Raw genomic sequence first — 19,562 nt, 5'->3', positions numbered from 1 at the left:
GAATTTAATGGATACAGGCATTCAGTGAATTCAACCTATAACGAGTTCTTAGATTTGAAAATTGCCCCACAAGGAATTTAAAGAAAATAGGCAAGGAGTGGAATATAATTGGCTTCGGCATTTGAAATTCAACTTATTACCGGCCCTTGTTCCCTTCGAGCTGTCCCATCAAGCTCCCCGCAAGCCCCTCATCGACGTAGCCTCGTGGGGCCAGCACCACTCGGCTAGAGCCGAAATTTGGATATAATTGCAGACACTGGCTACTTGAGCGGACAGAATAGTTTCAACTTTTTGACGATTCGGCGCAGGAAAGACCGCATATTTACGTCCGGTCTTTGGGTGAATCACAGAATGGCGTTCTCCACATTACTAGATCAAGCTTCAATCTCTTCGATACTGCACCTTCTCGCTCTACACCCATACTCTTTAACTGCCGGAGCAATTATAATACCAATACTCTCGATACTGATACACGATTTCCTTCTATATCTTCGTCTTCCACCAGGCCCCACGCCCCTCCCATTCCTCGGAAACAAGCTCATAATCCCATCCTCCTCTCCATGGATCCAATTTGAGAAATGGTCCCAAATATACGGACCCATCTTCACAGTATGGATAGGTCGACGACCGACAATTATCATATCAGATCCAAACGTGGCAGTTGACCTGCTTGAGAAGTGCAGTACAAAATTCAGCTCTCGACCGCGATTTGTCGTTATGGGTGAGCTGTATTGGGACAACGCGGGCATTCTGGTTCAACCCTACGGCAAAGAGTGGCAAATACGTCGACGCATGCTGCATCAAGCACTGAATCCATCGGCACTGAAACTATATAAGCCTGTCCAGGAGGCTGAGGCAGCGAGGTTATGCCGGGCACTACTCGACCAGCCAAAATCGTACGAAGGACTGATTGATCGTTTCACATCGAGCGTGGTTTTCAGCATTGCATATGGTCATCGAATTGACTCTATGGGCTCGAACGTCATCCGGCAGCGTCTTGAGTTCATGAAATATTCTGCATCTCTCAATGTGCCCGGTAGATATCTTGCCGAATCGATTCCGTGGCTCAAACATGTCCCCAACTTCTTGGCACCATGGAAAGCAGAGATCCAGCGACATGGGCGCGAAGAAGCCGCAACAAACGTTGCACTCCTACGCCGAGTTCAAGATGAGCTTCGTACTGCCAAAAGTCCCTCGGACGTGCCGGACTCTCTATCCAAACTGCTCCTCGAAGCCCGCGAAGCAGACCCGACTACATTTGGGGTGCTCAGCGAAAGGGATTTCTCATTCGTGCCAGCATCGCTGTTTGGAGCTGGCAGTGACACGACCGCGAGTACCTTATGCAGTGCAATCCTCATGCTCGTGACAAATCCACATGTGCAAGCAGCCGCACATGCAGAACTTGATCATGTCGTGGGGATGACACGCCTTCCCACATTTGACGACGAGAAGGACCTCCCATATCTCAAAGCTCTCTGTAATGAAACACTACGCATCAGACCTGTAGCTGTTCTTGGAGGTACACCGCATGCAAACTCGGTTGCAGATACCTACAAGGGCTACTACATACCGCAGGGCACGACGATCCTCTCCAATTCGTGGGCCATCAACCTCAACCCGACTTATTATCCGAACCCGCATCATTTCAATCCGCTTCGCTTTCTAGGAGTCGATCCCCAGACTCTCTCGTATCTCCCAAAGTTTTCAATAGAGGACTTCGCCGAGATGTCTCCACCCCAATCCCATCCTGCGAAAGAGGGACATAGCTCATTTGGCTGGGGACGTCGAATTTGCCCAGGAGCGGGGCTAGCACAGAACTCTCTGTTTATTGCATTGGCGCGACTGTTATGGGCTTTTGAATTCAGACCAGTGCGCGAGGATAATGGTGCTGAAAGAAGATATGATACCTTTGCGTATACACAAGGCTTTAACATCCGGCCTCAGCCGTTCGAATGCGAAGTCCATGTGCGGAGCGAGAAACATCGACAAGTGTTGATGGCCGAAGCCATTGGTGCTGAGAATGTGATGGATCGGTTTCCTCCCTTTGAAGAATAGAAGCAGCAACAGCTTTTCCGTCTCTAGGTTTCCTCTTTTTGCATATATCGGTCAGCAACGATGAACACTGCTAATTGGCATGAGAAAATTTAATAGTTCGAATCAGTATGATTAGCTGTTCAACCGCTCTGTATTCCAACGAAATAACGAATTTGGAGAAGGGGTAAAATTTGAACGAACGTGAACGCTAAGGCAACCTTTGCACAAGTACAGATGAGCTCAAGCGAGTGAGAGCATTACTTGAAATTGGTCAGTCGTATAAGATACTAAAGGAGAGGAGCTTGGTAGATAATCAGGCAGTAAGGCAGTAAGCTTTCTATTGTGGAAGGTGCTCAGGTGCCCAAATCCTCTGAGATAAAGTGGCGCTAGCACTCCCCAAGCCTATTGGAAGAAGCCCGACCGAGTGGGATTATTATGAAAGCTCCTCGGCGATTCTTTTGAGTCGCCGGACTTCCCCACAACTCCGCAAGTCCGGATACCCGAAATTTCATACCTCCGCTCTTAATTTCACATTTTTGACAGATTTCGATAGGGAGAAATCCAAGTACCACCCGCACAATGTCTGAAGTGACACCGATGCACAGACTTAGGGTTTCCCGATTACCCGATAGTCCACACCCCTCGTCGACGGATTCTACTTGCCGGACATGCACAAGTTGTCGGCGGAAAAAGGTGAGATTTTTCTCTGCGATATCCCCTTGATCACTTTCCAATCAAGTTTCCCTCAAGCACAATGTACCCTCTAAAAATATTCTATCCCTGTATGTTCTGAGATCTTTGTCTTATTTTCCTTGCATATTCGTAGTCTATTTCTGTACCCTCCTCGGAATGCGAGCTCACGAAAACCATAGATCAAATGCAATGGTCAGCATCCGCAATGCAGGTCTTGCCAATTAAAAGGCATCGATTGTGTTTACCCGCAAGATGCGCGGAGAACAATAGCTCGTTCTAAGAAAGCGGATGTTGGGGCCTTGCAAAGAAAGATTGAAGCTCTCCAAGAGAAATTGCGGGAGCTTACCGACAATTCCGTTGCCACGGCCTCGCCACAGTCTGAAATCCCGCAAGGCCAAACCCAATATCATCTTCCACTATCTCAAGAAAACTACACCCCCGTAAACGGGGGTTCTAACCTGACCGGGCTCAATCGATCTCACACAAGGGAGCAGGCAAGAGCTGACAGGACCCATTCCCCGGACACAGTGTTGGTAGAAGATGGTCCCCAAGTCTATGGTGCAACAAGCTTGCTTCACGATCAGTCATCCAACACACCACTAGCAAATCAGAGAGATACAGACCTTGAGATTCGATTTCTGTCACCCGAGATAGTCCAAGATCAAATTATCTCGAACGCAGCAATACGCAGGCAAGAGGAACTCAGCCTGGCATCAACGCCAAGCATCATAGCCAACATCGATTTTGATGGTGTTCCAATAGATTTGGCGATGCATCTTTTGGAGTTGCATTGGAACCGCCAACACCTATCCTATTTGCTCACTTATCGCCCCGCCATAATGGATAGTCTCGTCAAAAATGGGCCCTACATGAACAAGCTGCTCTTGAATGCCCTTTATCTCCAAAGCAGCATGTACAGTGATTGGGATTCATCATTTTTTGACAACCAGGAGTCAAATTCCAAGGGCTTGGTCTTTTATGAGCGTTTCAAGTCGCTACTACCTAACTATATTGACAAACCTACGATTCCCACAACTGTGGCTTTGTTGACGTGTGGAGCATGTCTGGTTCCATATGGCTACCAAAGTGCTGGATGGGTGCTTTCTGGTATGGCATATCAGATGATCGTCGACCTTGGCTGTCATCTGGATAGTCCCGCCGCCTCCAAACCCGCGGCTATTGAGCAAGAGATGAAAAAAAGAATTTACTGGGGAGCTTTTGTCAGTGACAAATTTCAGTCTTTGTTCCTTGGCCGACCAGTTACCATGCATGAGTCTACAGGGAATGTCAGACATGAGTATCTTGATTCTTTTGAAGAGATGGAGGAGTGGACGCCATACGTTGACAGTTTCACTCAGCCTGGTGATAGTTCTGTTCAACCGTATCGCGGCCGACCGGCTCGCGCTATCAGCACATTTCAGTCTTTGTTGCAACTTTCCAAGATTGCGACTCAAATAATCCAGGCTTTCTATTCTGGAGGAAGCCAAAGAAGTTCTGAGTTGGTCCTCTTGCAAATCAAGAGTGATGTTACTGGGCAACTAGGTTATTGGCGGGACAATCTGCCTCTCTGGCTGCTGTTTGATCCAAGTGTAGACACCACGCCCCCGCCGCATCAGATCACACCACAGTAAGGAAGTCTCCAGGCCATATTCAGGGTCAATTCTTGTTTACTAATTGAAATACAGCGCACTTTACTGGACTCTGGTCATTCTGACCGAGCAGGCATTTCTCAACCGTGGTCGATTCAACTTCACCTTAGATCCTGACGCAGCGGAAGCCTCTCGAAAATTATGCATAAAGGCGGCACTCAGCATCTGGAGGCTCGTAGAAGCATATAAGCGAGTGTTCACTCTCCGAAGAGCCCAATATGGCATCTCATATGCGACCTACTGTGCAGCCCTTGTCATGCTTCAACACACTAGTCATGAGAGCAACGAGTATGGCGAGTGTATTCAGTTTCTGTGGACTGCGCTTTCCGAGTATCAGAAGGGGACTTGCTATGGCTTGAAGCGGCCCCTGAAACTACTCAAGTCCCTCATGCGACGACTCGGAAGCGTCAATGCTGGTTCTGAAGCAGATGAGCCGGTTTTGATCTGGCCAACGCCCTCCAGTAAGCATATTGTTTCCCCCAAGCTAGTCAAATATCTATATCGCTGACCTGATCTCATTTTTAGCTGCTTCAAACCCCAGACTAGATCCTGATGCTAATCGGCATCTTGAATCGGAGCTTTGGGATGTCTCTACGTTAGGAAACATCCCGGATGACATATTTCTGGCGGATGATTCAATCTTTGGGATGTTTGGTGGATAGGATTTGGGTAGGAAGCATTGGAAAAGTGCGAGAAGAATGGGAACAGTGGATTTAGGTGACATGAATGGAATTAGCAGAGAGTAGAAGATAGTACGAACTCATCTCGACAAAGACTAACGCCCTAGAAACTAGAAATTTTGACATGAGAGGCAATCCGGACCGATAAACTGCCTCGAATGTTCTATTCCAAGAAGACAATCTTGAAATTGGCATAGTATATGGTAAAGCATTAGTTACAGTGGTATCGAATGCTGTTCTAACAGATGACCAAGAGTGTTAACTGCAAGAAATACAAAATCACAGACTCGTTTCATATTTGCTCTTTCTCCTCAGCCGTTCACCAAAAGTCCAGAAACACCAAGGTATCGGCGCCATCATCAATGTCAAAAAGGCCAGAACACTTGTTGCCCAACCAACACCTAAACTCTCAAACATCCGTAGCGCAAACATCGGGAAAGCAAAGCTCATAGCATATCTAGCTAGCATCATTGCACCCGAGGCTGAGGCTCCATAAAGCGGGCCATAAGCATCGAGCACGAAGATACTCACTCCCGCATACACTAGCAAACAGCTCATCATTGCCATACCCTGGAAGATAATTGGGACTGCCCAATGCATGCGGTAGTGTGCTGTCCAGCCTGCGATAAAAAGGCTGATAGGTAGTACAACACTTCCAGGGAGTGCTGGCACAAGTCGGGTCTCCGGCGGAGGCTGCACGTATTGATCGTGGGTGTTGTTCCATTTGCGCAACTTGTTCTGATAGAAAAGATAATCCATCAAAACAAACGGACCGCATGCAGTCAATGTGCCAAGACTGGCACCGAGAAAAGAGAGTGATTCTCCGGTTTTATCGAAACCGTAATAGGTGCGAAAGATCCAGGGAATGCAAGTCACAAAAGTGTACAGCAGCCCGTATATCAAACCATTATACAGGCTCACAAAAGTGACAATTGGCTCGGTGAATAGCATATGTAAAGGTCGCCGAACCAGAACCGTGAAGAAATAGCGTAGAGCCTTGGACTTGGATGTTTGGTGTGAAGATTGATCCGACAGGCCCAGGCGGATGGCGCGACGTCTCAAGATGACCTTTTTGTAGGTTTCTTTTGTAAATAATAAAGGGATCCAGAGGACAATCGCGATTATTATTGCGGTCCACTGCGTCCAGCGCCAATTCCCTGTGGCTTGAATGACAAAGCCACCAACAAGCGGCCCCAGGGATGCACCCATCGACGGGACGCTGTAGTAGATGCCTATATTGAGGCCTCGATAACGAACTTCGGAGTAATCCAGAATAAGAGCGGATGCATTGTTGACGTTCGGAGCCGCAAAGACGCCCGCAATAAGTCGACAAATACACAACGTGGTTATGTTTTTGGCGAAGCTCGAACCGAGCAGAAACAAAATGAAAACCGGCGTAGTGAGGACGAAGACAGCCTTTCTTCCATAGTGTTCAGACAGAGGTGCTCCGATAAGTGGACCGATTGCGAGTCCGAGATTGAACAAGGCGAGCGGAAGTAGGGAAGCCTCATAGTTGCAGGATAACGAGACCATGACATCGTCCTGGGCTGGGGCATAGATTGCTCCTGAAAAGGAACTAACGAAGGCTAGAGCAGTCGTAGCAACTATGCTGAATATTTGGACCGAAAGAGGGAAATTGCGAGGGTTTTCGGGGTCGTCAGGACCTGTCCAGTCCTGTATAGCGTTCATTTCCCTGGTGGCTTTTCGAGACTGTTTAGGCGAGTTGGAAAATGGTTTGCAGTACAATGATATTTTATACACAATCCCCGTGCATTTCTTGGGGTTTTAGTACTTTGACGAACTCTTCTTTTACAAAATCCCGGCAATAGCCAGCTAATTTAGATCTCGGATATCCGGACATCCAATTTCCGAACTAAGGAAAGAGAATACATAGAACACTCTTGGAACTCAGCGATCTGCTCCGTCTGATTACGTGACTGATCGGTGAGTGTGATCAGCCAATCACTGATTACTTCGAGATTTGCCAGTGCCCTGGGCTTTTGGTGTCTTGATGACAATGACCATTGACCAATTCGAGCGAAAGGCAAAGGGGGTAGCTTTCGGGTGTGCCGTTCACCCGCAAATTCCAATGTTTGGTTCACCATTGCGATGACGTCGAGCATATAAACCTCGCTAGCTCGCTAGGTCGCGTAGACGAGATTGCTTGGCTTCTCTGAATCTTCGTTCTGCTGTCTCCTGGAGTACCTAGCTAAACATGATCAAACTCCGCCCGTACGAGCGAGACGGAATGACTGGGGATGGGCTTCCAGGAGACAAATCGAGGCAGTGACAGCACTGCACAAGTCTTGGGCCTCAAAGTCAGGTCGCAACTAACACTAACAGCCTCAAGGGGGGCGGAGTAAAGAGGGGAGGGGGGGCTTAGATTGCCTGAATGCACGGATCTCCTCCAATGATGTGGCATGGAGAAGACTAAGGCTACTAATGATTGCCTCACCATTTGCTTGGTTGGACCTGTCCACCTCTGGATGTGGTAAGCAGGAAGTATCATTCTATAGAGAGGTTGACCGCTCCTACCAGTTGGCCAACAGCACCATTTCCTAAAACTCTCCACTCCAAGGTGGTGGTTGCCCTCAAGGATCCGATCCTCCATAGTCCCTTCTTCAAAGCCTTCGAAGCTCTACATCTCTGAAAGAGCTTCTCTCTTTTTTCAAACACTCCAGTACTATGTTAACATTCCCTTTTTAGTCCACTTTCTTTGCTCTAGCTCATAGTTCAATACTCTTCTTTGCATGTACCTTTGGCCTTCGTCCCCCTCTTCTTGACTTTCCCACCCCAACCCTCAGCCCTTACCCCCTGGGTTGTGGTGGTCCTTTTCCTTTCCTGGGAGACGTTCTCCCTGGGATACCATAAAACCGTATCCCTCCTAATGTCCATCCGATCGTTTCCTTCTTCCCACCTTCCCCTGTGTTCGGTTTCTTTCCCTTCCCAGGCCTAAGTCTACTTCCCTTATTGCTATGGACCAACACGGGGATTGGTCAATGCTTGACTTCGACCCAGACCTGATGGCGCCTGGGGCTTATAATCTCGAGGGTACATCTATGGAAAGCTTGCCGTCTGAGCTCGATGACCTGCTATCTTTGTGGCCGGACCACGACGCTTCGGTCGACGCTTCGGTTAATGCACCCAGCCGCTATCACACCGTGAGTCACTCAGAATTATTTGCCCTGACCTGTCGAGTTCTTTTATGAACCATTCATCAAGGCTAATGAGCAACGTCGTCGCGTTAGACCCCGGGATCCTCTCAAGCGCCGACTTTAACGGTTCCCACCGTATACTCTGCATCCAGTGCAGGCGACTTGACCGGGCAGGGTCAGCACAAGCCTCACCAGGATGAGCCACGAGTAAACTTCACGCGGCCTCAAACTGATTCACTTTTGTTCTTCGGTTCTATATTCTCCAATCCACCTCTTCCATCGGATTTATCTCCATCGGATTTGCCCGTGAACCTCAACAGTAGCCACGATGTGGACGCCGCGCAGCCAACCGTGCAGGACCCAAGCGTTGAGGAAAAAATCTCTCCATCTTCCGCTCCCGTTCGCCCCGAATCAGACTTCCAGAGAATCACCACTTCTGATAATGTGGATGTCTCGAGCCAGGGAGCCCAGTCCACGGCGAGCGATGATCATCTCCGAGATGTTGATAATCTCCGAGATGAAGTCAGGCGGGTTTTGGGACAAAGCCCTACCAGACAAAGATTATCTCAAGTACGACAGGGCTTGGGAGGCCTCTGTACGGACCTCGACAAGCTCCTTGATGCCCAGCAGAGCGAGGATGGCATGCAAATGGCGCCTCCACCACGCCAACCGTCGGCCAACAAGTCCAAAACCAAGCATCACAGCCAGTCCCGAGTGAAATACCGCTGTATTAAGTGTGGAGTGCGAGCGGCGACAAAGGACTCCTTCAAGAGACATGTCGAATCAAAGCACCACCCGCGGTACGATTACCATTGTCACATTGATTCTTGTAAGGAGACTGTTGAGAACCCTCCACATCGTCGTGACAAGCTTCTGCGCCATTATACTAGCGCACACGACCTGGATGCGCCTCCTGAAAATATTATCAAAAGAAATAGGGCCTCGCATCTTTGCCCACTTAGATGTGCACTCTGTCGCCGAACCGTTCAGAATTGGAAAGATTTCTATGGTTGCTTTGTAAAACACTGTGAAATCAAGCTCGCGCCACCCAAGGCTTCTGCCCATCGTGACAGTCATGGTCATAGGAAGAAACGCCATCGAGATGGCCCAGACAAAGGCAACTTCGGCAGCGGCGCAGACGACGCAGGGTTTTTATCTCAAGTAGGATACAGGCACTCTGAGGAGGTCAGCGGGGCGTCCAACCCACGGCCGTCTGGCTCTGGTGACAATCAACAAGGGCGATCTAAACAACAGGGCGGCTCCAGCCAACAGAGCAGCCAGCCTCAACTTGATCTGCCACACTTGCAAGACCAGACAACCCCACGAGGGTCGAGGAACCAGTGCAAGTTTTGCCACCACGTTTTTGACACCTGCTCTTATTGTTGCGATAGCCCGTCGTCTACGCCATGGTGTCATGCCTGTCCTGATTCACAGCGCGCGTTCGCAATGCAGGCTGGTGACCACCACGCTGGCCAAGCGCGGGGGCATTTGTCTCAACCCATGGAAGTTGCTGACCATTTTTGGGCAGACCAACAAGCTTTGAATGATGTGAGCTCAAGAATACCCACGGTGGTTGCTGTCAACCCATCGCTCTACGGGGCTATACCGCAGGGAGCTCAGCAGCTGAACATTCACCTGCTACAGCATGCCCAGGCTCATGGTCGGCTCTCTGGCACAGTCACACAGCAAGGACTTTTTGAAAGTGATCAGTTCTGGACGGTTCGTGCACTGCATGACGTTCAAGTTGCTGGCATGTCTGAGCTTAAGATTGAGCACTCCATCTCTGACTCCAAGAAAAAAAAGGCCCAGAGCTCCAATATTTGGTCTGACTCTCTCCCCCCTCAGAGGTTCGAAGCCGCCAGCTCGCCAGCCCCTTACGGATGTGAAAATCGCCCCTCAGGTTTTTAGCGGCCCCGTCTCCTTGAACAACGTTAGTTTCTCTTCCATGTGTCATTGTCCTTGCCGCATGAGGTCTCAAGGCGCATACTTTACTCGAACTCGCGTGGAAATTGCACCGGGAAGAATGATCGAGATGGATTTCAAGATGGGCCCCGAAGCCCGCGGCTTGGGTCATCCCCTGCGCACTCGCATTCAGGTCGTTGTGAAGATGCTAAGGCTCCGATTTTCCGTCGCAAAACCGATGACTGCCAAAAACCAGCAGGAGGCCCACTCCGTTCTCAAAGAGGCTCTTGAAGCCCCTCTGAATTGCTCTGAAAGTAAAGCCATCAACTGTGGTGAATCGGTCAAAGTTGCCGATCCAAACCACATTGACTACGAGTCGGATGCCGAATCTGTCGCAGACTCCATCTTCTCTATGCGTTCGCGAGTTTCATCTTGGAACGACGTCACCATGTTTTCTCCCAGGCCCAGCTCCCCGGCCTTGAGCTCCTCGGGGATACTGAAGTTGTCAGCTCCCGCGCGATCTAGTTCGCCCCCCTGCCGAGACTCAGACGACACCAATGACGACGAGCAATTACTAAAAGTCGTGGAGCCCTTCGAGGAAGAGAAAGACCTTGAGCTCACATTCGATCTTGATTTGCTGTCATCGCTCAACATGCTAGTGCCGGGCGGTAACCTTTCATCTGGTTTATCGGTTCAGGACCCGGACCGAATCTTCGAGTTCTTTATGAGATACATGCTCTTTGTCATTTTCTCACTGGCACACGCGCGAGACTGCGACCCTACTCCCTATTTGACCAAAAGAAGACCTCCTCAATCATGAGGAGACCGCCTAATCTGCTGGTTATTATAATTTAATTTGATACCCGCAGGCCCCTGATGGTTTATTGATATTTTCTCTTTCGGTTTTCGTTTCGTCTTTTCGATTTTCTGCGTTTCTCTTTCTCCGGTTTGCTACATATTGTGCGATCTCATTCCATATCTTTTGGAGCAAAGTGTTTTTTGATTGGTATTTTGATCGCCTTTGTGATTCTTTCATCTTGGATCTCCTTGCGTTGCATGCACAATTTTCCAGTTTGACGAAGGAACCGAGCCAAAAAGACCTCTGCCCTTGATATGGCACACTAATGATGTCCCTTCCCTAGCCTTTGGACACGTACCTTGCCCAGAGGTGACACTCCCATTGCCTTCTAAAATTCTTGGCTATCTTGATGGCTCTTTACATTCTATGCGTTCTGTACATGCATTTCCAGTATGTATATCACGAAAGACTAGATATGGTGGGCTCAATAGATTCCCTTTCCTTATCTACCCTTCTGCTTCTCTTCTCCCCTTTCTTTCTTCTTCTTCTTCTTCTTCTTTTTTTCCCTTTATTTGTTCTTGTCGGTCTGTTTCACAGGGAGCCTGCACTTTTTACGAAGTTATGTATTGATTGATTACGCGCTATGTTGATGGAGGTATATGAATCGAATGGCATCAGGAGACGGCGCCAACTAGACAGCGTTGCCAAATTACAGTTTTCAGCGATGACATTGTATCTAGCTCACCAAGAGTACTACATTCTTTAGAATCTCTTCCCCCGAATTAGTCTCTGCGAAGAGGTTCGAAGATAGAGATGAAAAGTTGATCACGCACAAAGATGTAAACAGCAACATCAATCCAATTATAAACATCAATTCGTAATTTCTAGAACTTATGTACTCCTATCCACATCAGTATAGCCAGAATGCGTCTTGTATGGTTCCCGGCAGTTTTCAACATGATCCACAATCACAGAGCGCCTGATTAATGCTTCCGACTTGGTCTGAGTAACCTGACCTGACCGACTTATCTGAACCTCCAAATCTTCATAATGCACATGTGCGATATACACGAGAGCTCAAGGGGTGTAATGCATTACACCCCGTATAAATCCAACAACCCAAAATTAAAGGTCGGAAAAGTAGCCTCCTGGGCACCTTAGAACTCGACATGGAACAGCTGACTTTTGCGGATGCGCTCGCCGTAGACGTAGAAGATCACTGGCAGTGGACATAGGGCTAGAGCAATGAAGCCGAGCAAGGAGTTACCCCAACCTAATCCAAGGCGTTCGTACATCTTGGGGCCGGCAAGTGGGAGCAGTGCACCGGCTAGGGATCGGAAGACGGTGTTGGCAGCCATGGCGGAGGCGGCGTAGGTCGTGTAGGCATCGACGAGATAAGTGCTGACGGTCATCTAGACAGATAGAGCGATGTAAGCAATTGATACATGAGAGACAGGGAAATTTGCAGTTCTACTTACGAAGGAGATTAGCATGCCGATTCCGAGGAAGGACGTTCCAATGATTGGAACGATCCAGTGAGTCTTGTAATAGGCCGACCACCCATAGATGAACAAGGAGATAGGTACAAAAATTGAACCTGGGATCATGGGTGGTAGTCGATACTCGGGCTTCTTCTCGCCGTTCTTCTCGGCGAGGTAGTTGAGCAGACGGTCGGATGTGGCACCGAGCATGAAAAGTCCAAAGAAGGAGCCGATACCGATGCCCAGGTATGATAGACCCACGGATCCCTGAGACCAGCCATATTGGTCTTCGAAAACGGAACTGATGGTGGTGAAGAGGAGGTAGAGGTATCCGTAGACGACGCCGACATAGAGGGAGAGAAGGAAGACAATAGGCGACATGAAGAGCATCTTGGTTGGCCGGACGATCGAGAACATGAATAGATCCATCGGGCTACGGCCAGTGTCCAAGGCAGAGCGCAGGTTCTGGTTTCCAGTTTCTTTGCGCAGCTTCTTCGTCTTTGCAGCCAGGAGGGTTGGCGCATAGGATTCCCGGATCGTAAAGACAGAAATGATAAACACAAGTCCGCTAGCCATGGCGAGAACCCAAAAGGTCCATCTCCAGCCCTTGGCCTGGGCTAGATATCCACCTGCAACGGGGCCGGCAACGGGGCCGATTAAAGGGCCCATAGCCCACGCAGCCATAGCGCCACCTCGACTTTCTTGAACGAACATGTCTGCGATCGAGCCGGCACCGATTGTTAGCGGACAGCTACCGACAAAGCCTGCCATGAATCGGAAGACCGTCAAGCTGCCAATTTCGGGAGCGACGGCACAAGTGATGGTGAAGACGACGTAGAGGAAGTTGCACGCATTGTAAACGATGCGGCGACCGACAATCTCAGAAATTGGCGCAATCAGGAGTGGGCCAAAGCAGTAGCCGAGTAGATATACGGAGACCACAAATGATGAAAGCTCCGTGCTCGTAATGTGAAAATCTTGTACCAGCTGTGAGACGCCAGGGGCGAACATAGATGAACCAAGAGGCCTATTACAAGTTACATGTTAGTCCAGGCTTGTGATTGCGCGTTTTGAGGGATCGTACGTGAGAAGCGTGATCAATGCAATTGAGATCGTTGCCGACACTTTCCTCTTCTTCGTCCAATTAAGAGGGTTTTCTGGATCATCAGGACCGTCCCAGTCGACAATGTTTGGATCTCGAGGTTCTTCGATGGCTTCCTCGATGTCCTGTTTCTCGACATCCGTGACGGGTCCCCGCTCCACATCTAGGGTTCCATGAAACGATCGCTTTTCGTCGTCGACATGGTGAACTTCCTGGTTACTTGCCGCTGGCGTTGACCCGTCAATTGACGCCGTATCCGCTGCAATCACATTAGTATTGCTTTTTCCCCTTTCTTTCTAAGCTTTCCGCTGTTCCTGCTGCCATCGCCATTGTTTTTTTAAGAGTTCCGGGCGGGTATAGTTTCCGATCGGCGATCAATGGGCTTGTTTTCGTACCTTTGTCGTCCTTCATGCTTGGAAGCTCTTCGTGTGTACTGTAATTCGCAGAGCGCAGCTCTGAGTTGCGAATTGTAAATTTGGACCCTTATTGGCGGGCTGAAAAAAGGATTCAGCGGAGCAAAGCTGAAGATTATGCAGTGGGACAAGCTTTCGGGTGGGCAACGCTCAGACAGCGAACGCCTAATCGACTTCGAGAAGGATTCGGTCGCACAAGGTGATTCCCGACGGCGAACACACCGACCACTAGTGAAAGGGTAGGAATCAAGCTAGGCAGGTCTCCGTAGACAGTGCTCCGTAGGCCATGGATGGAAGAGAAGAAGAGAGGAAGGGAAAAAAGGGAGACGAAGGAGGAGGGGAATCAAGTGGAGGGCGGGAGAAATTAGAAATAAGGGAAATGGAGAATATATGCAAAGCAGAATAATAATAATGCAACCAACTCGTTAAGTGGTTAGTGTTTGACTCGTTAGGTATAAGTTGTGGCCCCGACCATCCCAGACCGCACAAGTGCAGGAGGCTAATTTGTTAGGCCAGTCGGACTAAAGATGAAGAATAGAGGACCTTCGACCCCAATGAGTGGTAATAATAACGGGCGAGTCCCAGGGCCAAGCGACGCGTCTCAGTCGGGCTTTCGGCGATCTCAGACCGGGGCCACAGACGGCGCCGGTTCACTTGCAGGCGAATACCCACAAGTCGGAGCACGATGCGCATCCCAGCCGCCGTTGGCCAGTGCGAATCATTATCCTGGGTGCGCCTGCAGGAAGGCGTGGATGCACGTTCCCGGTTGTACAGGGGATGGAGGTTCCGAAGTGTTCATAAGGCCTCATTATTGTGGAGGAAATACGCCTTGTGAGTTGCATATTATGTACATAAGAGCCATCGGAGATAAAATGCCAAAAACCGGACAGGGCGCCTCAATTTCATCCTCCCCGAGAGGGTTGTTTGTTGGGTTGGAAAGGATGCCAGCTTGCCCAAAGGTGCAAAAGATAGCGAATCAAGTGGGCCAAAATTGGCCTGGCAGGCATCATGGGGCCATTCAAGGGCAAGCTGAGCTTTCTTGGGGGCGGGTCGAGCCGTAAGTGACTGGGCGGCCCAGTCTTTTAGGCGATAGACACTCTCGTTGCCATTCCAGGTCAAGCTTGCCTGGAAACGGAGTCACATTACCATCGTAGCAAGTAGAGTCGTGCCCCATAGATGCTGTAAATCAGACAGTACTCCTCGAGAAGGGAAATTTTGGCGCTTGAGACGCAGGCCTCCCAATAACCTGGCCTCTAATGCATCACGATGGGGGCGGGTTGGATGAAGCGCACGATTGAGTGGATGGATGTTTTGGTCCAAGTGGAGCGCGGAGACACGATGAGGAGATTTCGGGGGAGGATCGCGACCCGCGCACGAAAAAAAAGGGGGTGTCGCAACGGTGGATATTCCATATTCTTCTTGTGTCCAGTGGGAGGTCGGTGTTTGGAGTGGACTCGTTCCTTAGGGGGTACTTTAAACGGTGGAGTGCTAAAATTCTCGGCCGCCCCCGTTTTTCGTTTTATGCAGCGCAAAATGCCCACTATGAAACCGAGATGTGCGAGAACTGGTGCAAATCTCGGACAAGAGTCCGGAGGGGGCTTTGACTTCGTCTTGGGGGGGGGGAAGGGTTGTCATTGGTAACGACTCGTGTTCGGCATCATCTTGCCGATTTCAGTGTGCTCTGATTGACGGATCGTGGGGTTTGTGCCATGGACCAGGGTTTCGGCGCTGCCCAGAACGGCGCCTCGCTTTCTAGTCATGCGGTGGCAGAGGCTTGAGCAAGAGGCGTTCGTTCTCGCGTTCGGAGATAAGAGAACGGCAATCAGCAAGGGTCTTTGAGTTTGGGCAAGTCCCAGCGTTGTTGAGTTGAGTGTTAATTAAAAGTGTAGAGACCTTCGAGTCGATTGCGGCCAGGTCACGTTGCTCGCCGCCAGCCTTGTAATGACGGGAGTTTTGGGCTGACTGAATTTATCGTACGAGTTGATTCTTATCGTTTCATGAATTATGTTCGACAGGGCAAGAATGAACTTACAATTCATCCAGAACATCTTCTGGCGTATTATCCCCTCGGCCTGATTCCCCGCGTTCTGCGGGATATCGCCGTTTAGCTTTTGCCCGATAGTGGGACATGCTGACCCCCGCAACTAGACGCCGTTGGAAAGCTCCGCTTACTCACTGTTATGACAAGAATAGATGTCCATGCTCATCTCATACAACGCTAGCGCATCCTGACTACCCCGGATTTGACACAAAAGTGGCATTTGGTACAGAATGTTTCGCATACCCAGGAGACGAACTATGTCATACGTGAAGTCTTAACGTACGATAGTACTACCTATCGGAATCCTCGGTCAAAGTACTAAAGTCTATTGTCGCTCATTTCGCGTTTTCTCTAGGTGGTTCTGACTGCTAATCTCCATCAATCTTCCCTGCTTCCCTGCTTCCCTCCGGAGCGAGGTGACTTCGTTATAGACCTTGTCTAGCGTTGATCCCTCATGATTATGTTACCCAGTAAAATCTTTCTAGTTCGAACGGGCTACTGAATTGCGCCAATTGCAATCTGGAAGGCTCATAGGAAAACAAGCGAGCCTGTTCAGCCCACCGGCCTCAATCTTCGACACATGCAGACAAGATATTTCATTTCTGGCTTACTTTCGTGTCTAAAACCATCGAGACACGCCATTTCCACCGAGACTAACAAGTCCACCGACCATGAAGCCAAGAAGTGAAAGGGAATCGCATTGGGGGTGGCTTCAACATCCGGCGGGTGGCGTCCCGCATCGGTGCTGAAATCTTTATGATTCAAGCACGAAATGTCGATATTTCAGAGAATTGGTGGCTGGAATCATCAAAAGAATCATCAGATTTAGTTCTATCGGGGTTGCTAAAGAAATTTGAATATTCGCCGCAAATCAAGAGAATCCTAGTCCCAGCCTGAACGTTGTCTGCAGGGATAGCTTGGCAGGTTCTGAGTTTTATCAAGATCGTTCGCGTCGAACTTGATTATCAGACTGCATGCACTTCGAGATATACTATTCACTCGGAACGAATAAAAGCACGAGTCTCAGGCAATATACGGCAGATTTTGATTGAATGTGCTCTTACTCGTCGATAACGAGCCGAGCCTATCACTGGGGACAGTTGCTCTGAATCTACGAAGTCATCACTATAGCCTCGCAACGACAGATCAATGCCAATTACGGACTGTACAAAATCAATGAGTTGGTTCCATTTACTTGCATGACCGCCTTAACAAGGCATCATCACATCGTTATCAGAAAACCAATGGTTCTTGCATGTTGAAGCCACACGAACCGCTAATTGGACACACCAGAATCTCGATGCAGCCATATTAGATTAGGCAAGAGCAGGGTACGAATGTTGTGAGTTCATTGGCTGACCATGAATTCTGGTTTGTAGCTGAGATATGCAGCAAACAAATCGGACTAATGACTGGAGTCCATTTAAGCCTCATAACGCAGATTGCCCCGTGACTAACCGCCCGGATCGGACACCCAATATATGTATGCCGTTACCTCTTCCGCAGTTGTCTCGGTTTTAAGCAACAGAAAAGCCCATAGGGGTCCATTTCGATGCAATTTGACTTCAAAATGTTAATTACGCACATGGATGAGCGCCAAGACACACAAAGCGAGGCAAGCCAACAGACCAGATATGACAGAACATCATATCCTATCATGTCTAGGAACAGCATCAATAGCATACCGAACGACAGGGGAAGCATCTCTGGCAATGAGCCTCGCTACGCAATTCATACATTCTCCAGCCGTGGACACGCAGGTTTGCCTTGCAGCTTAGAAAGGCAAAACTTTTCATCGACCCCTTCGGGTCAACCTACTTGCAACGGCTCCCCCCGTGGAGGACGACAAAATCGAACCGAAAAACGAAGACCAAGTCAAAGTTCAGATGACACCTCTGTATTCTCCAGTGGTGCGGGCAATGCAGCCGAGCCCGGAACCTCGTCACAAGCCACCTCGGTTCACGAAGAGGAGGGCGACAAGCCGAACCTACAAACACAACAAGAGGAAGATGGTCTGAAGGAGCCTGTCCAAGAAATGGGCGGAGAGAATTCTGATTCTGGCCTTGAAATTGAGGGCTCGACTTCGAGTCCCGGTGACGCGACACCAAAACCCAATCCACCAAATGGCACTTGCACACAACAGAAAGAGCAACCTGAGAAGGAAGTTGTCACAAATCCGGATCCTGCACCTGAGCCAAAATCGCCTGTCGAAGTTGAAGGCGACCCAACTCCGGGTCCCGCTAATGATGGGACGCCCTCAGGCCAGCCTGGCCCAGCCTCAAAATCTACTAGCCGACAGAAGAGTATGTCATCATCTCGGTTTTTTGTAAACCCTAAAAAGCGCCAATTCGGCCATGACGGTGGCACAAAACCCCTCGGGGAGGGTCTGGTAGAAGTGAAACCTCAAATTACTTGGTCGCTGGACGCCAAGCGAAATTTCGAGGAGTCGCTCGACTGAGCTCACGGCCACCGAGGATCTCGAGTCAGATGAAATTGGTGTTGCACTCTGATATTTCGAAGGTTTTGAGATTGTGATAAATTCTTTGTGTCAAATGTCTCTGCTTTACGTACTTCCTACACTCTGTTCATTAAGAAGTGTCCTTAAGTCTTGTTAGCATAATATTTTTCACGTTTTTTCTGTTGTTGACATTTCAAGCATCCTGACACTCAAGCATGAAGTTTCTCAGAGCCCTTGGCTACTTGATTAGCAATGATCATCACACTAAGAAATCCAGACTGTGTACTTATTATCTGTGACATAGACTACTATCATCTGCGGTTGCTTAGGAATGGATTCATAGTGGATCCTTTTCCATTTGAAAAAACACCACGTGGACATGGGACTTTCTTATTATGCACTATATTAGATTATACCCACAGTAGTCAGTCCTGTCACAACTAGGCCACGCAGCGCCGCATCAAAGTTCTAGAAAAAGTAGTATAATATGAACCGCGGAACGATAAATACTCATCTCCGGTCTCGACCGGTCTCTGATGGGCACATTGGCCACAGATTCCGAGTGGATAGTCCAGGCGTCAACATAACAGCGAAGTGTGCGCCGAGAACGAATGCCAAGCAGGACAAGGCCGACCCGGCAAACCGTGAAGTCTTGGCCGGCAGTCAGAGTGCCGCCCAGAATGCCGCTAGTGCTGAACAAGCCGTGGGATTAAAGATCCCGCCCAGACCGAAATCCCCATTCAAGACGTGTTCAAGAGAGAGGATGGGATGAAAAATCTGATTAGATTAGATGGATATGATTGATTAGCCGGGCACTCCGGGTGGGAAACCTTGGTTCGAGAGGGTTTGCGCCACCACAAAAAGCATGGGTTCATGCGTGAGAGGATGACCGCATGAATAGGTATTTCCCATGCGATGTGATGCAGCTGGCTATTGGCCAAGCTTATAGGCGAGGGATGGCATCGGGATTCATGTAATGGAAATCAACTGCGAGTCAAATCCAGGAAAATTCGTACTTGCTGGAGAGATGAGAGTGTGAGAGCTCTAAGTAATGATATTACGGCATGTCGGACATGCGCGATCGCTTCACTGAAGTCTTGAAAGGCCTGGCTTGTTTGAGCGGGTCCTCAAAGTTCCCGACTTTCTAATGCATAA

The 19,562-nt window shown here is 49.2% G+C and overlaps 7 protein-coding genes across 7 annotated transcripts; 4 read left to right on the top strand and 3 right to left on the bottom strand.

Moving 5' to 3' along the window:
- Nucleotides 1–717: 717 nt before the first annotated feature.
- On the top strand, nt 718–2,055 carry N7496_011253 (cytochrome P450; the record flags this gene model as incomplete). The annotated part of the gene is made up of 1 exon (XM_056704166.1): nt 718–2,055. The coding sequence occupies one exon, from the start codon at nt 718–720 to the stop codon at nt 2,053–2,055; it is 1,338 nt and encodes a 445-aa protein (XP_056550126.1).
- Nucleotides 2,056–3,566: 1,511 nt separating this feature from the next.
- Nucleotides 3,567–5,038, top strand: N7496_011252 (fungal specific transcription factor domain-containing protein; the record flags this gene model as incomplete). The annotated part of the gene is made up of 3 exons (XM_056704165.1): nt 3,567–4,354; nt 4,413–4,837; nt 4,902–5,038. The coding sequence occupies 3 exons, from the start codon at nt 3,567–3,569 to the stop codon at nt 5,036–5,038; spliced, it is 1,350 nt and encodes a 449-aa protein (XP_056550125.1).
- A 297-nt stretch (nt 5,039–5,335) lies between these two features.
- N7496_011251 (major facilitator superfamily domain-containing protein) lies at nt 5,336–6,745 on the bottom strand (the record flags this gene model as incomplete). Its single annotated transcript, XM_056704164.1, has 1 exon — nt 5,336–6,745. The coding sequence occupies one exon, from the start codon at nt 6,743–6,745 to the stop codon at nt 5,336–5,338; it is 1,410 nt and encodes a 469-aa protein (XP_056550124.1).
- Nucleotides 6,746–8,055: 1,310 nt separating this feature from the next.
- Nucleotides 8,056–10,933, top strand: N7496_011250 (uncharacterized protein; the record flags this gene model as incomplete). Its single annotated transcript, XM_056704163.1, has 3 exons — nt 8,056–8,217; nt 8,305–10,058; nt 10,120–10,933. 3 exons carry the CDS (start codon nt 8,056–8,058, stop codon nt 10,931–10,933), a joined length of 2,730 nt encoding a protein of 909 aa, XP_056550123.1.
- A 1,136-nt stretch (nt 10,934–12,069) lies between these two features.
- On the bottom strand, nt 12,070–13,906 carry N7496_011249 (MFS transporter; the record flags this gene model as incomplete). Its single annotated transcript, XM_056704162.1, has 4 exons — nt 12,070–12,324; nt 12,391–13,420; nt 13,478–13,754; nt 13,891–13,906. The coding sequence occupies 4 exons, from the start codon at nt 13,904–13,906 to the stop codon at nt 12,070–12,072; spliced, it is 1,578 nt and encodes a 525-aa protein (XP_056550122.1).
- Nucleotides 13,907–15,660: 1,754 nt separating this feature from the next.
- Nucleotides 15,661–15,956, bottom strand: N7496_011248 (uncharacterized protein; the record flags this gene model as incomplete). The annotated part of the gene is made up of 2 exons (XM_056704161.1): nt 15,661–15,866; nt 15,941–15,956. The coding sequence occupies 2 exons, from the start codon at nt 15,954–15,956 to the stop codon at nt 15,661–15,663; spliced, it is 222 nt and encodes a 73-aa protein (XP_056550121.1).
- Nucleotides 15,957–17,519: 1,563 nt separating this feature from the next.
- On the top strand, nt 17,520–18,407 carry N7496_011247 (uncharacterized protein; the record flags this gene model as incomplete). The annotated part of the gene is made up of 1 exon (XM_056704160.1): nt 17,520–18,407. One exon carries the CDS (start codon nt 17,520–17,522, stop codon nt 18,405–18,407), a length of 888 nt encoding a protein of 295 aa, XP_056550120.1.
- Nucleotides 18,408–19,562: the final 1,155 nt, after the last annotated feature.

Source organism: Penicillium cataractarum (assembly GCF_028827025.1).
Source record: "Penicillium cataractarum strain IBT 29864 chromosome Unknown utg000009l, whole genome shotgun sequence".
Taxonomy (NCBI): domain Eukaryota; kingdom Fungi; phylum Ascomycota; class Eurotiomycetes; order Eurotiales; family Aspergillaceae; genus Penicillium; species Penicillium cataractarum.
The sequence above is the reverse complement of the archived record's forward strand: the minus strand, read 5'-3'. Positions and strand labels throughout refer to the sequence as shown.